The 16,383-nt window shown below is 48.9% G+C and overlaps 1 protein-coding gene across 22 annotated transcripts in view; it reads right to left on the bottom strand.

The window, feature by feature from the left end:
- Nucleotides 1-16,383, bottom strand: part of TRRAP (transformation/transcription domain associated protein) — a 113,065-nt gene that overhangs the window by 16,013 nt on the left and 80,669 nt on the right. For 12 of the 22 annotated variants that reach the window (XM_082712679.1, XM_082712697.1, XM_082712682.1 and 9 more), the window contains 10 exons: nucleotides 16,170-16,282; nucleotides 15,576-15,711; nucleotides 12,532-12,723; nucleotides 10,284-10,512; nucleotides 9,421-9,686; nucleotides 8,744-8,844; nucleotides 4,522-4,723; nucleotides 3,153-3,317; nucleotides 1,606-1,696; nucleotides 109-308 (listed from right to left, as the gene is read on the bottom strand). In XM_082712679.1, the coding sequence (XP_082568805.1) occupies nucleotides 109-308; nucleotides 1,606-1,696; nucleotides 3,153-3,317; nucleotides 4,522-4,723; nucleotides 8,744-8,844; nucleotides 9,421-9,686; nucleotides 10,284-10,512; nucleotides 12,532-12,723; nucleotides 15,576-15,711; nucleotides 16,170-16,282 (1,695 nt within the window). The remainder of the gene's footprint in view (nucleotides 1-108; nucleotides 309-1,605; nucleotides 1,697-3,152; nucleotides 3,318-4,521; nucleotides 4,724-8,743; nucleotides 8,845-9,420; nucleotides 9,687-10,283; nucleotides 10,513-12,531; nucleotides 12,724-15,575; nucleotides 15,712-16,169; nucleotides 16,283-16,383) is intronic. The other 10 variants (XM_082712681.1, XM_082712685.1, XM_082712691.1 and 7 more) reach the window with 3 other exon arrangements.

Raw genomic sequence — 16,383 nt, 5'->3', positions numbered from 1 at the left:
CCACCCACTCCACTGTCCAGTTTGACAACACAGAACCCAGACATGACCAGGCAGCGAATCTGAAGGACGACAGCCCACAGCACGCGGACGACAGTTCCCCGCACGTACCTCTTCGTGCCAGTTCTCTCTGAACCAGACCATCTGATCGACGATGCCTTCCAGGGAAGACAGAAGGGTTGGGTGGAGCTCTCGCTGCATGTGCATGATTCGGCTGCAGCGCCACATTGGGGCTGTTGCTCTTATGGGCCCTGGATCTGATGCAGAATGGGACTGGTTACCCACTGAACTTGGCTGCTGCTGTCCAGAATCTGAGAGTAACACACACAACGCCAATGTCAGCGCAAAACTGGCCGGATGCGAGAGCTCGGTGCTCTAGAGGACCCATCGGCCAAAGGAACGCTGGTTCCTGCGGGCGTGTTAACACAGCACGAGACCGGTTCCCCAGGGACCCTGGGAGCCGCTCCGGCTGGCTCTAAGGACACGTGCGCTGAGGGGCTGGGCATGCGGAGTGTGACTGCCTACAACCTGGATTTCTCTACAAGAAAAGCAGAAAGGGTCACGTCGAGAAAGAGAGAAAGAGAGAGAGAGAGTGTGTGCTAGCATGTGTGCACACACAAACGGCTGTGTGCTATGTGGTGAACTGAGGTAAGGGGGCATAAGTGCTCACTGTCCTCTAACTTCACCATAAGGTCAAGCATTTTTTAAATGTTTGGGAAAACTATTTCATGATACATTCCTTGCAGATGGCTCAGAAAATCTAGAAGTAATTAATGAGCAGGTCTACATTTGTTCTTCTAGGAAAGCCAGATCATGTCTTTTAAAATAGTATTTTTGAAAAATACAGTCCTTTGTGATGTGAGAAATATACTATAGAACCCAAATGCCCATTTCTCTAGCTTTGGCTCACTCAGAATAAACACCTTAATTTGCAAAGGACCCAAACACACATCTAGGTAGACCTGTGAGGCCAGAGCTGATGCCGCGCAGTCTCCCGACCAGCCCAGCTCACCAGTGGCAGTGGGACCACACCCAGGGGATCAGGTCACCTTCTTAGAGAGTCTCTGGCCTCACACCACAAACACCTGGGTGTTAAAAACGGCCTGAAGCAGATGGTGCTTTAATGGTTTACAAGGTACCATGTGTAGCGGGCAACAAACTAAACCATTAAAAGTTACTTCTTACACAGGAGGATTCGGTACAGATCAAAACTCTTCTATTTGAGTGAATCTGATAAAACTGACATCTATGCTGATTCTTCAACAGCTAAAGACATTATAAACTAAATGACATACATGGTAAGCAATGTTTAGACTCCTTACCAGGATGCATTATTTAAACTTTATAATTCTTCAGACCTAAACATTTCATGTATTTTTTATACTCATGGACCAAATCACTCAGGTAAACCAGCACCCTATTAAATCACAACCACAGGGAACCACTGACTTCCTTCCTAACCTAACCCGAACCTCCCAACCCCACAGTGTCCTCCCACGGGCTAAAGACAGACTGAAGGCAGGCGAGTGTCCATAGCCACCCAGACATGGAGCGCCCAACGGACGGAGCCCTTCACGGTCTGGCCAGCCAGCCCCGCCCAAGACATACCGCTCTTGTAGCGTTCCCGCTGCTCGATTTTCAGGGTCAGGTACAGGGTCCGGATGGGAAAGTAGACCGCCTGGGGATACACGCGTCCAACCTGCTTAGAGACACGGGGCGTAAAGAGCACTGCTCACCACCTGGCTTCTGGAGGACGACGATCTGCGTGGAAAGTAACTGCTGCCACTTGCAAATGGGCTGGGGCCTCCATCTGGACCAAGGAGGCAGAGTGCACCACAGGGCGCATCCACGAGCCCGGACTGAACAGCAGGTCAAATACCTAGTTCACCTCTGAAAGATCTGAGAAAGATGAACCCGGCGCACTCCCTCAGTTCTGCCCACGGGGACTGTTAATGACAGAGAAACCACACCTGCCTTGGATTCGGCAAACGTGAGAAAGACAAAACGCACTGGCCCCCAGATCTTACTCAGGCAAGTAACGGCAAAACTCAAAACGACACTGGTCAGTCTTCATATTGGCCACCACTCACTGGGAACTGGAAACCGACTCTGACTGACAAATAGGTTCGCCAGAAACTTCATGTAACTGCAGCGAGGAGGATGCCAAAGATTTTCTGTTTAAGAAACACCAGTCCTACCAAACTGGAGTTTTACAGCTTCTTCAAAAGGCCTGAACAGCTACTCTGACGTCCCTCAGACCCTTCCAAGTACATCTATAAAAAGACGACAGGAGTGGGATCGAGCTCGGCCACAGGCTGCTGGGCAGCCGGCGAACGCACCGGGAGAGATGTCTGATGAACGACGATTCTCCCGCACAGACCGATTCTACATCTGGCAGATAAATGCCAGGCAAAATACCAGTACCCAGGGACATCTCTGTAGCCTCTCGCAGGGAAAAACAAAAACCATTTCTGGGTACAAGTAAGCTGCACAGACAGAACGTGAAACGGCACTATCTTAAGTACTTGGTCAGGACGCTCTTCATTCACGAGGAGTCCGTCACGGGACCCTCTAACTTTGTAAGAAGAAATGCCCTCACAGGCAGCGACACAGAACTGTCTCCAAATTCCCACCATCGGGTTCCTTCCTGTAACCCTGGGCGGCTCACAGGGAGGGACAACCTGAAACCATCTCAAATCACGGTCACGAAAGCCTTCCTCTGGGACCCCAGTGTGTGCACGCCCCCAACCCCGACCCCATCCCCAGGGCACACAACTTTCACCCCTAAGAACGGCATGAAGAGTAAAAGGTGACAGCCGCTATGATTACAAGGACTTCAGCCTGAAGGGCAGCTAGCTACAAAGTATCAACTGGATATCCGTGTCACTAATTCAGAGGATTCACTAGTAATTTTAAGAGAATACCTGTTTTACTTGCATCTTTGTGTGGCAACATAGGCAAGGAAAAAAACTGGCATTTTAATACTCTAATAATGTAGCGGATTATTTCGTTCCGAAATAATTATTTCTGGATTATTTTGTTCCAATCACTTTAAATTCCGCTTTAGATCAAGTGACACTTTAATGTGTGCAGCTTCCTACATGTGAAATGAAGACCTAATTTTCTCGTGAGCAAAGAGACCCTGTTGCTCCCACCTGGCTAATGAGGTTCAGAAGCAGCTTCCCCTCGGAGCCGACTAGGCAGGTGAGCAGCTGCGGGATCCAGGCCAGCCACTGGATGGGCGGCACGCCAATGCAGTACTTGTCCACGGCGTCGGCCAGAGTGTTCTTGTCGTCATCAAAGCTCAGAAGCCACAGCACCTAAGACAGAAGGAAAACCCCAGAGCTGAAGGAAACGAGGCCCTTCATCAATGGCTTTTCCCCAACATTAAAACAGACACAGCATAGCCTTGCTGGCAATGGGGGGGGGAGATGTACAAAAGGGCCAGCGATATTGCTCAACGAACTGCATAAACCGTAGACGAGACCACAAATGTGAATACGCCTCTTGCGTGGTAGAGGCATTACCGCCAATCACCAGCGACCAACCTAGTGGCCCAAGGCCCCGCCAACCTTCCAGTTCACACTCATGACCTCCCCACAACAAAATGGACTTGTTAAAAATCTCTGATGAACACCACCCCGGAACGAGGGGGCCACAAGCTGGAGGCTGGGTGTCCACGGATGTCTGAAACAACTACATCGAGAAGGAGGCAAATTCAGAGTCAAACATTTAGGGGGCGTCCCTGCGTCACCACAGCTGGCGTGTTGTTTCTGGAGTCAGCTGCTAACACTAGGTGCTGATGTTTGTTGCACATCTGGACATGACGGGATTCTAAGAAATCCAAATCTTTAATGGGACAAACCAGAAAAGCAGAACAACTTCTTCCTAAGTTTTCTGCAAGGATGAATGTTGGGTTTTATGTATGTGTTTCCAGAGACACGAGAGAGGCAGCAACACTTAAGAAGGAATCTCATTGTTAGGCAGTCACCTCTGGGCAGGTGCCTGTCAGCCACCAGTCTCGGCCCCTGCGCTGCGCTGGGGTGATCTGGGGCCAAGAACCCAGCGAGTGTGACCGCACCCCACAGCGTGTGCAGAAACCCCGGCATGCTGGACACCTGCGACTAGCGCTGTGCAGCTCTGGGACTGTGGGCATCTCCCCTTCGGGTGAGGGGGGGAGAATCACCGGGTGTGTGGCAGAAAGTTCTCCCGGCAGCCTCCTCGTTGGTCTGCAGCAATCTCTGTCCGGGGTGAGGTCCCAGAGAGAACGCTGGACCGAGTCCCAGGACCGACTCCAGGCACGGCTTTGCTGCTTAAAAAGTCTTGGGGCCCCAAGTACATCAGGTCTCTTGTTTTCTTAGCTCTCAAATGGAACTGGGACAGATGCCGCGAAGGCTGGTGGGAACGGGCCACGCAGGTGGGAAATAATGCCTCACCCCCACACGGATGAGCAGAGCTGGCTTCTCTTGCAAACCTGAAGGCTCCCAAACAGCCTTTGGTGAAAATGGGTTCTACCTGTCTCACCTTGGCTAAGTACTTCCTTGACTTGCTCTCGTTCTGATGCCGGCAGGCGTGCAGGTAGCACGTAATGGCAGACACGCCCAGATGGAGCTGCCGCTCCTTCACGAAGATGTTCTCCAGATAATCGCCCCACATGGCCCAGGCTTTCACCAGCACATCATGCATTTGCACGGCTGCAGAAAACGCTTTGTTGGCTTCCTCAGATCTGTGAAGAGACAAAGCAAAGCATTATTATTTTTCTTTGGAGAGCTTCACGTAACATAAAATCAATCATTTTTAAAATGAGTAATTCAGTGGCATTGAGGATGTTCAAAATGTTCTACAACTGGCACTCTCTAAGGTGCCAAGATGCTGCTGTCATCCCCAAAGAAAACCCCGTAGCACAGAGCAGTCACTCTCCGTCTCCCTGAACCTCCCGTCCCTGGGGACCAGCAACCTGCCTTCTGTCCCCACAGACAGACCTCATCGGCATACCTCACAGAAACGGGATCGCGTACGACGTGACTGGTTTTCGAGGTCCACCCACGCTGCAGCGGGTGTCAGCACGTCACTCCTTTTTGCGTCTCACACTGTTCCCTTGTGGGTCTACACCAGGTTTTTGCTTAGCCATTCATTTGGGTTGTTCTGACATTTTGGCTACTGTGGACGGTGCTGCTACAAACATTCATGACTAAGGACCCGCTTGAGCACCTGTTTTCAATTCTTCTAGGTACATACACGTAAGAGTGGAATTCCTGGGTCACATGATAATTCTGTTTAATTTTTTGAGGAACTCACAAACTATTTTCCACAGTGGCTACATCATGTTATTATCTGCAAATGACGGTTTTACATCTTCCAACAATGTGCAAGAAAAAAGACAACTAGATACTTCTATCCCTCGTGATTATAAACGCAAACCAAAGCCAAGTGCATGTGGAAGTATTATACACCATGACCAAATGGGATTTATCACAGCAATGCAAGGTGGTGGGTCAACACACACACAAAAATCAACCCACGTGCATCACGGCAGCAGAATGAAAAAGAAAAACATGATCCTCTCAGTGGGTGCAGGAAAAGCATCTGATGAAATCCAACACCATTTCATGATAAACACACCCAACTACAGCTAGGTATGGGAGGAAACTACCTCAACGTAATAAAGGTCAGACAGGAAAAGCCCACAGGTATCATCTTATTCAACAGTGAAGGAGTAAAAGGTTTCCTCTCCAATCAGCAAGAACTTTCACCACTTCTACTGAACTAACCACCAAAAGTCCTAGGCAGGAGCAGTTAGTCAAGAAAAAAGGTAAAAGCATCCAGACTGGAAAGAAGACGCAGAACCATCTCTACTCGCAGATGACATAACTGTATACACAGAAAACCTTAAAGAGTACAGACACACAAAACAGAGCAAGTAAACAGTAGGTGAAGTTGAAAATGTAAGAATTCAGTTGTATTTCTTTACCTTAGCAATGGAGAATCTGGAAATAAAATTAGGAAAATAACTTATAATAACATCAAAAATTAAGAATACAGGGGCGCCTGGATGGCTCAGTGGGTTAAAGCCTCTGCCTTCGGCTCAGGTCACGATCCCAGGGTCCTGGGATTGAGCCCCACATCGGGCTCTCTGCTCAGCAAGGAGTCTGCTTCCTCCTCTCTCTCTGCCTGCCTCTCTGTCTACTTGTGATCTCTGTCAAATAAATAAATATTTTTTTAAAAAAATTAAGAATATATTCAGCATAAGAAATGTAAGACTTTTTAAAAAATATATTTTATTTATTTATTTGAAAGAGAGACAGTAAGAGAGAGCACGAGTGAGAAGGTCAGAGGGAGCAGCAGACTCCCCGTGGAGTTGGGACCCCGATGTGGGACTCGATCCCAGGACTCCAGGATCATGACCTGAGCTGAAGGCAGTTGCTTAACCAACTGAGCCACCCAGGCACCCAAGAAATGCAAGACTTGTATGCCAGAAACTGTAACACGCTGTTAAATGAGACAAAGATAAACATATCATGTCTATGAACTGAAGGTTTAGTATTTTCGTGACAGGCAACTCCCCAAATTAACCTTCACAATTCAATGCAATCATCACTCGAACTCCAACTGCCTCTTTTGCAGAAATGAATAACCTAAAACTCACGCTGAATGTCAGGGCTTCCAAACAGTCAAGCCAATCCTGAAAAAGGATCAAGTTGAAGAACGCTTCCCGATTTCAAACCTTGCTACAAAGGAGAGCGAATGACACAGTGTGGCCCCAGCACGAGGATGGACGTACATCAGTGGAACAGAACTGAGTGTCCAGAAATAAACCTTTATTTTTCTGGTCAGCTTTTCCAAAAGGAGGCCATGGCCATTCTCTGGGGAAAGAAGTCTTTTCAAGGACTGATGCCGGGACAGAGTCTACACACGTGCGAAACAATGTATCTGGACCACCATCTCCTGCCACATATAAAAATTAACTCAAAATGGTTGAAGACCTGACTCTAAGAATTAAACCTCTTTGAAGAAATCGTAGGAGTAAATCTTATGACCTTGGGTTAGGTGATAGCATCTCAGCTATGACACCAAAAGCACGAGCTACCTGAGAAAACAGATACACCGGACTTCTAAATGAGAAGCTTTGTGCGTTAAGGGCACCGCCGAGAACGTGAGAAGGCAGCCTGCAGACAGCGTGAAAATGTCCACAATCATACACCTCAGAGACACAGCCAAACATCTGGGAACTAGAGCCAGATGATAAAAAGCCAAATGACCCGCTAAAAAATGGGCAAAATAACCGAACAAGTGCTGCCCTGGAGAAGACCCGTACACAGCACAGGAAAGACGCTCAACATCACCGGTCATCAGGAAGATGGCAGTCAAAACCAGTAAGGCCCCCCTTCATCCTCACGAGCACAGCTGCAGTCTGAGAAATGGAAGGTGACCCAGGCCGGCAGGGACGTGGAGAAGCTGGAAACCACGGACGGTGCTGGCGGGAACACACAATGGCGCAGCCACTGTAGAAAACCATCTGGTGGTTTCTTGACCAGACAAAGAAGTCCCGCAGGACCCAGCAATTAATTTCACCCCTAAGTATATGCCCAAGGCTTCCCCAAAAGCCTGTATGTGAACGTCCTCAGCAATGTTACTCACAGGAGTCACATGTGGAAACAGTCCAAATGTTCACTGATTGCTGCCTGGACTGAAACCTACAGACACACCCGGGAGTACTTCGCCTTGACACAGCACAGGCGACCCCTGAGAACATATGCCGAGGGAAAGCAGCCAGGCACAGAAGGCCACAGACTGTAGGATTCCACTCAAAATGCGCAGAAGCAGCCCATCACAGAGACAGAAAGTAGATGAGTGGTTGTCAGAAGACAAAGGCAGGGGAAAACGCAGGGACCACTAACAGGTAAGTGGTTTCTCTTGGGGATGATGCAAATGTTTCAGAACGAGCAGGCGGTGATGGCTGTACACCATGGATGCCTGAAGCCCACTAACACTTCCAAATGGTGTACCTTAGGTCATGTGAGTTTAAAATATTAAAAAAAAAATTTAAAAAAGACTTTTTACCTTGACAATAATCAATCATTTAAAATAAGCTAAAAATGCAACGCTTTTTACTGAAAATATGAAAAGTGGGCTCTACAGTCCCACATATGGCAAAGAACAGCATCTTTTAAGCCTATCTCATTTGCCCACTTTTTATAAAATTTTACCTAATGTTCATTTCTCTAAAACAGGGTTCTGTGATCTTTTTCTGAATGGGCCAGACAGTAAATGGGTTTAGGCTTTGTGGGCTGCACAGTTTCTGGCACAACTACTCAATTCTGTCGTGGGAAAGCAGACAGACACCCCATCCGCGGGGGTGGGTGAGCTCCTAGACCTCATTTACAGAAACCAGATGCTGGCTGGGTTTGGTCTGCGGGCCACAGCAGCCTGACCCCCTGCTCTAAAACAGGAATTGTCTCCATAAAAGGAATCGTATCAGCTCTGGTCCAAAATATCATGCTGCGAAAATGGGGAAATGAATCTATGTCACTAGCAGTCCTGTGTTCAAGCAACTCATTTTTTAAAAAAGCATTTTTAAGTACTACCCATCAAACTGGCTTATCCGTCCACTCTAAGTTACTGTCTTCACAGAGACAAGAACATCTCAACTATCACTCCTCACAACGGTCACCCAATCACACTGACTTCCAAGTTGTAACTATTTAAATAATCTGATAAATTTTTCCCTCCTGTATAACATACATACTTGTTGATCTGAGCCAAGAACATTCCCTTCAGTGCATAAAACTCAGCTGTCATCTCTTTTGTAAAGTATTTCAAGTTTGTAGATTCAATCACTTCAAGACCCTGTTTAAAAAAACAAAAGCAGGAAACATTTTCTTGAAATTTCTAGACAACAGTGTCATAACTGCATTAAAATATTTATCTAGGCACTAAGTCCTAAGGTCACTGACAAGTGCACTTGAAGCTGACAGTCGACCTTGCCATCCACTAACAGTTCTTGACTGACAAGCGTACATAAACTGAATCACCTAGTGTCACATTCAGTCCTGGATACCTTAGAGGTACTATTTTTCCCAAAGCTTTCTATATCTAGTCCATTCCATTGTTTTTATTAATATTTCCCTGAACTTCATCAAAATCTACTTTACATCCTCATACTCCTACACTTTTTCATTTTCTTTTCCTTAAACACGTCAACCAAAGACAGTGTCAAATGCAGACCGTAAAAACTATGTCAAATGTTCAAGTGGTTTCCTTCCCCTTTCTGGTGGTGAAGGGACAGTTTCCCACGAACGTCGTGTTTATGGCAAGTTCTCACCCTCCTCTCCCACTCTCTGCACTAGGAGTCCCCACGGGCACCTGCGCCCTGCTGGCCCTCCTTAGCAGAGCGGCGGCCAACGGCTCCCATGCTCACTGTACCTGCATACACTCGTTTTTTCCCATGACTCCTGCCAGCTGGAGGTAGCATTTGACTTGCTGTCGTATCTTCTGGAAGCAATCCACGATAGGCACGGTTGGGATCGTATGAATGCGACTTAGGATGTCCAGAGCTACGTTGACCAATCCCTGTTTGCGGGCGATCTTCCCATACTGGATGATTGCGGAGGCAGACGCGTGAACACCAAGCATGGCATTGTTCGAACTTGGGTCATGCTGAGAACTGTTTTCATAGGCAGTTACAATAGCTAGAGAGCAAAGAAAAGAGCAATCAGGCCATGCCAAACATTTCTCAAAGCGTTCCACAACAAGGCTGAAATAAAAAATAAAAAACACGTACATATGGGCTCATGAAAACAGGAAGCTCGGTGATAAACCCCCATTACTTTCCCTTGGGTTTTACACACCGAAGACACGTGATACGAAAGGAAGAGGTAAACAGCATAGACTATGGAACTGGGTGTTACCATCGTGGCTAACTGAATTAGGACGGTGGCTCTACCAGATGCCCAGCAGGTTGAGGGGATGAACGAAACCGCAGAAGGCTCCACAAGGCCACCCCTAAGAGCTTGTCCTTGGGTGGGCCCTTCACAATGAGCACCAAACCCCAGAGCTCAGATCCTACTGGCCCACGCCCCCAGCACCGACTCTGCTCTAGCTGGATGAGTGTTAACGGGTTGGGGGCTCTCCCCATCTTTCACTGCCTCCCCCCAACCCTTCCCAGACCAACCACCACTGACCAAGCCTACCGGAAAATAGAACATCTGATAAAGGGGGGTGGGGTGGGGGGAAACACAACAAAACCGAGACATGAAACCAGAACAGTGGGGCGTCTGGGAAATTACATGATGAATGCATGCCGGACCAGGTAGGTTTACCCTGGTAATGATGCTGCCTCCACATGAAGACACTGCTCCAGTGCGACAAGTCGTCTGACACGATGGGCAGCCGGTTCCTCCACGTCTTCACCACCGTCTTCATGTCATGCAGGCTGTTGTTCCTGCCCAGGTTGGTGGGCTGGAGGCCGGCGTTAATCTGCGCCGCTTCCTGAAGTTCGATGATCTGCTGGGCTGCCTGAACGGGACCAGGATCAGGGACCCCACGGTGAGTGCACATGAGGAAAACCAACCAGGGTCCATCGGCAATCTGAAGACTACAAAGGTCTCCCGACGCACTTCCTGGAGGAAGCACTCTCGCTCCGCGCTTTCGTTTACTCTTTGCCCCCAACTCGGCTCTTGTGATCCCCCCACTTCTCAAGGCTCAGCTCTGTGGCTACTGCAACGTAGAAGAGGGAGGACAGTGGTGCAGGTAGCACACCCTGCAAACACGGAACCTCCAAACTCTTTCTCATTCCTTTTGCCACCACCTAAGTCGAGGTCTCCTACCAAGGGCTCAGAGCAGAACGGTCAGGCCCGCCTGCCCTCAGGCTCTCTTTCCACCAACACTCAGACCCCGTGGCCCACACATGGTCTGGGTGATCCCTTTGGGCTGGCGAATCCGTCTTCCAGCGCGTCCCTTAGGAGATTGTCTAGTTCACCACCTTCAACACCCCAGACGCACTGTTGGCTCCAAGTGCACTGGCCGCGACGCACAGCCTATCCAAGAACCTGCGAGGTTCCGTTCCCTCCCACGGAGAATCCTCCCTTTTCTAAATCCCGCATTCCTCTCTGTCCAATCTCCCTCTGGTACGAAGCTGGGCTTCTCGTGGCTGTCCTCTCCAGCTGGACGCTCCGCTGGGGCAAATCTTTGTTCTAAGCTCGTCAGAATCTCCCGAACACAGCACCTAGACCCTCCACGTGCCATCTTGTTGACCGATCTTAACTGGAGATACAGCCTGCAAGGACCACCGCTTTCCGGCCGCACCTCAAGTTCCGCTCATTACCTCCAGCTTTCTGAAACCTCCCTCTCTCCCGCTCCCCCCGCCCCCCGCAGGAGGCAACCACTGATCTGAGTTCTGTCTCCATGCATCTCCCCCTCCCAGACGCTCCGCAGAGAGGGAAGGACACAGAGCATGGCCCTCTGCTGGCTTCTCCACCCAGCACGTTCTAAGGCTCACCACGCCACGGTAAGGCTCAGTACTCGTCCCTTTTTATTGCTGCAGAACAGTGCGCTGCCTGGATCTGCCACTTTTTATTTAATCATCAGCTGACGGTCATTTGGGCGGTTTCCACACTTTGGCCATTATGGGTATTGCTGCTGTGAACATGGGTGTGCAAGTGTGTGTGTGTAGGATGGAAACTGTACTTAGTATTTTGAGGAACTGTCAGACTTGTTTCCAGTCTACCTTACAATCCCACCAGTATACGTGGGTTCCAATTTTCCCACATCCTCATCAATGCTCGTGATAGTCTTTATTCTAGAAGGGTAGTGGGAGTAAAGTAGTACTTCACCGTGGTTTTGATCTGCATTTCTTTACTGACTGATGCTGGTAAGCAATTTTTCCCACGCTCATATGCTCCTTTGTGTATCTGCTTTGAAAATGAAATTGGTTTATCAAATTTCGGCAGCTTTCAGCCATTATTTTTCCAACATTCCTTTTGCCCCTTTTTCTGGCCCCACTCCCTCTGGGACCCCCACGGTAAGTATGTTGGTACTGACTCGGTCAAGTCTCTATTATTTATGGAACGTGACCACTGAAGTCTCTGCCTGGGTGCCTTAGTGGTCAACCAGTTAGCCCGAGATGTCCCTAAAGACCAGACCACGAAGCCGCTCAGCCTTTGCTGAGGGCTGTGCGAGAGACTGCATCAAAGCCAAGCAAGTGCATGGTGGCCTGTGTGGTGGGAATGAACTGTCAGAAACCATGCAGATGGCCCAGCAAGGAAGAGGCTTGTCGGCGGCACCCACGAGAGTCTCAGAGGATGCGCAGCGGCATCGCACTGATGGGCTATGCTGGCCGTTAACGAAAACGCCTGGAGCAAAACCGAGAAACATCAAAATCGCTCCTGACAGGTCACCTGTCATTCAAATCCCATGGAAGCTCCAGAAATGAGAACATTACTCTATATTTTGACTCTGCCTTCCTTTTACTGAGGATGAGACAAGTGGACAGACTTTCCTCCCTGCCGTCCAGCTCGGTGCGTTCACCACACCCACCTGAAGAAGAGGCGTGTGCACGTGGGACACGACGTGGGGAAGCCGCCGCCACTCGCGGATGGCCAGACTGCTGGCCATTTCCACCAGGCGCTCGATGAAGCTGAGCTGCTGCTCTTCAGGGTGGCAGATGGCCAGGTACCCGCGGTACATGTTGACTTTCCACGCCATCTCTTTGGGACAACTTACTTCCACCTGGTGGGGAAAAGAACATTACATGGGAAGTAACAAGGCAAACTTGTCCGTACAAAGGGTCAAAAATGCAAGCCAATTTTTTTGTAGCCAATCGTGCAAAGTGGTAAGCAGGAATTAAGCTACGAACAGACACTTATTTTCTTTGGAGAAGTCCTGAATTTAGATTGCATTTCTGGACACTCTCCTTTTCTAAATTCTAGTGAGTAGCCAGTCTCTACAGGTTCTTCACTTTGAGTCATCAGCAGTTCCAGAAAGGAGAGAAACAGATGAACACTGATGTGACAGACCTGATTAACAAACATCCCTTGGCTACAAAGTCAGCCAGTGAATTTCCGCAGCATTCAATATATGTTTGTCGCCACTCTGATAAATATAATTTTGAGTTGCTTCCAATTCATATTGTTATCCTGGGAAATCAATCTAACTTGTTCCACATTAGACAAGGAAGCAAAAGGCAATGATTCCAGTTGATAAGAATATGAGAGAACATGAACTTGACTGTTCCTCAAAAGCTGCACTCCGCCGCCTACTATAAAATTTCCCCCAGGTCTCTCACATCCCGCCTGTCAGCTCTCTCATGAACTACACTGAGCCCGGAGCTGTCACATTCTCTCTCCTCGGCTCTAGCCCCTGCCCCTTTCCCCCCGACAACGTGCGCCTCCACATAAAGGCTCCCCGTGCTCCCCCTTCAGCCCTCAAAAGCTCTGTCTGCCCATCCCCCTCTCAAGGAAGCATTAAAACTGGTCTCACTTTATCAATTCTGTCCAGAGCATTTAAAAACATAAATGATAAAAATTAAGGTCTTTTCAAAAATCATTTCTGTGTAGGAGAAGAAAGGCTATTCATCCTGAAGCGTCTCCAGGCAGTAATAAAAACCATCCACAGTTTTGTGCCAAAATATTAAGTGACACAAGGACCAGGATGATGACGGGGCCATCCTGCATTATGTGACCCTCTGGTTTGTTTTTTTGACATCTTACTTCTCTAAAGCACATTCACATTCATGGCCTCTCTCAGATCTCAAGAATCCAACGATGAAGAAATTTAGGAAGACAAACTTGTCAAAACATCTGCTTCCATCACAATCCGCTAAAATCACACCAATCGCACATTTTCTGGGCTTCAACACTACTCAAGATAGGCCTTTGTCAATCACCACATCATCCATCCCTGGAACACTGAGAACAAAGGCATCGCTCACTTCCCACCCCCTGGAACAAGCTACCCCGTCGATTACACCGAACCAAGCAGCCCTGAAACCATAATGCACACTAAACAAAAACAGAAGGAATTTTGAATTATCAGTAAGTGAGTAAATAATTTTGGACCACCTACTTGGACCAAAACTCTGAATGAGCATTTTTCTAATCAGTAGGCACAATTTTTAGAAAGCGATTAAGGGTTTCTAAAAGAAAAAACTCGGGGCATCTGGGTGGCTCAGTGGGTTAAAGCCTCTGCCTTTGGCCCAGGTCATGATCCCAGGGTCCTGGGATCGAGCCCTGCATCGGGCTCTCTGCTCAGCGGGGAGCCTGCTTTCCCCCCACCTCTGCCTACTTGTGATCTCTGTCTGTCAAATAAATAAATAAAATCTTAAAAAAGGAAAGAAAAAACACTTCTCAGGCCTACGGCTGACATGCATGACGCCTGACACCGCCTGCACCCAGCGAAGGAAAACCCCGCGAGGGGAGAAGAAAGAGCAGAGTGAGCTGTAAATATTTACTCAGCAGAAACATCTAGCAGATCAAGGAAGAGAACAACTCACTGTAAATGTGTTTTGTCAGAAATAATACAAGCAATGGGTCATCTCTGGAATAAACTCCCTGCATCAGACAGGCCATTTCCAGATCCCAACCCCAAAGTCAAGCCCGGGGCTGTCCCCGCCCTCGGTGGTTCGTCAGCTCGGTTCCACCATCTTCCACGTGTTCGTTAAAAAGCGACACCAGTAACGACACGAACATGGTAGCTACAACAGAGGTTAAAATTTCACGTTCATCATTTCAAAGACAGTCGCTCTCCGATCTCAGTGTGCTTTTGAAGTCATCTCCGAATTACAAGAGGAAAGGAGAATCCCTGGCGTGAGCGTCACCAAAGCCCGAAGCCCGGCCGGGCAGAGAGCAGGTGAGATGGCAGCACGCCCTCCGCCTCCAGCCCAGCCACAATCCCCACGCCAGAAAGGTGGAAATGAGGAGCAGAAGCAGGCAGAGGGCCGAGGGAGAGTATGAGGGAAGGCCCAGATGCAGGAAATGAGGAGGGGTAGCGAGAATGGCCGCTTTGGAAGACCATTTAAGGCAAAAATAATGTATCGTGGGGCTCAGATGACACAGAGCTGTGCTGTCCCACACTGTGGCTTTCGGGTCCCCCCAGCGGGGAAAAGGGAACAGGGCCTCTGTGACCATGCTCCCGCTGTGCACTGAATCCTCTGAATGGAGTTTAATTAAAAAAAAAAAAAAAAAAAAAAAAGTGGTGCTCAACCAAGTTCCTGACTCAGCTTAATGATCCTGGGTTCCTTCACGTCCATTAACAAACATGCTTGGAAGAGAACACTGCCTCACTTAGGACACGGCTGCTGACAGCCACGACGAACCCACCAGGCCCGACACGTGGTTCACCCTCGCCGTGTTCACCTCCAGCGGCAAATCCGCACCAGACCCATCACGCTAAACTAATTCTTCCTGCAGCTCCCAAAGTGAACAAGTGTGGAAAAGGTGTTAGAGAACTGAAAATAATACCTGCTTCCCAACAGCTGTCTTTCACCTGCCAAAACGCCCAGCTTGCTCCAAGCAAAGAGAACTCTCTGGAGGTCCACACCACCCGAGCCTGGGAGAACCACCAGTGGGGGAGAGTGGTCTCACCTGCACCAATGCCTCCTTCATGGCGGTCCAGTTGGACACCCGCCAAGCACACTCCAGGACCAGGTAAGGGTTAATGTGACCTTTGGACTGGCCATATTCTGTCAAGGCTTCCCACTGGTTCAACTCCTTAGAGCATCTGGAAGACCAGGGATTCAAGAGCAGATGTTCACTCAACAAAACACTCACGGATTCAGAAAGGGCAAGGGATAAGATTTTCAGTTGTGGGTTGCAAAAAATATTTTCCCCCCATAGGGCAAAAGGTGAGGTCCCAAGGTGCCCCATTGCGGTGAGCCCCCCTGATCCCTGAAGGAAACGGCTCCCCAGGACACCGAGGGCCGCCCACCACATGGCAGAAGCCCTAAGCACCAGAGCCAGTGGGGAGGCAGAGATCATCTGTTCTTTCTCCAATGGATGCTTTTAATTACTCATGGATTAAATGCTCTTCTGAGGTGCTTCTTTTCTTTATAAGGCCATAAAGAAAATAGCAAAGTCCCCTTTTAAAAGCACTCATTACAAGACAATTTCAAACACTCCCCTCCCCCTCCACCCCAGTTCCCTTAAGAGAGTCCTGAGCAGCCGAGCACTGTGGCGTACCGAATCCAGTGGTCCTCCCACAGCTGGTACTCCGGGAAGATAGCGGGGGAGGCGTTACTCCTCTCATGCTCCTTCTTGGCTTTGTCCATTGCCTTTTCGTAGGATTCTTGGGCCTGAAGAAGTCAATAATGCTCTCGGTTATTTAGGGCAAGCGGGAACTCGAGCCTGGGGGTGCCCTGCCCTCTTCTCTAGAAGATCACTGCCCCTGAGGCTC

The sequence above is a fragment of the Mustela nivalis genome (genome assembly GCF_964662115.1).
Source record: "Mustela nivalis genome assembly, chromosome: 19".
NCBI classification, from domain to species: Eukaryota; Metazoa; Chordata; class Mammalia; order Carnivora; family Mustelidae; genus Mustela; species Mustela nivalis.
Note: the sequence above shows the minus strand (reverse complement) of the source record. Positions and strands in the feature narration are given on the sequence as shown.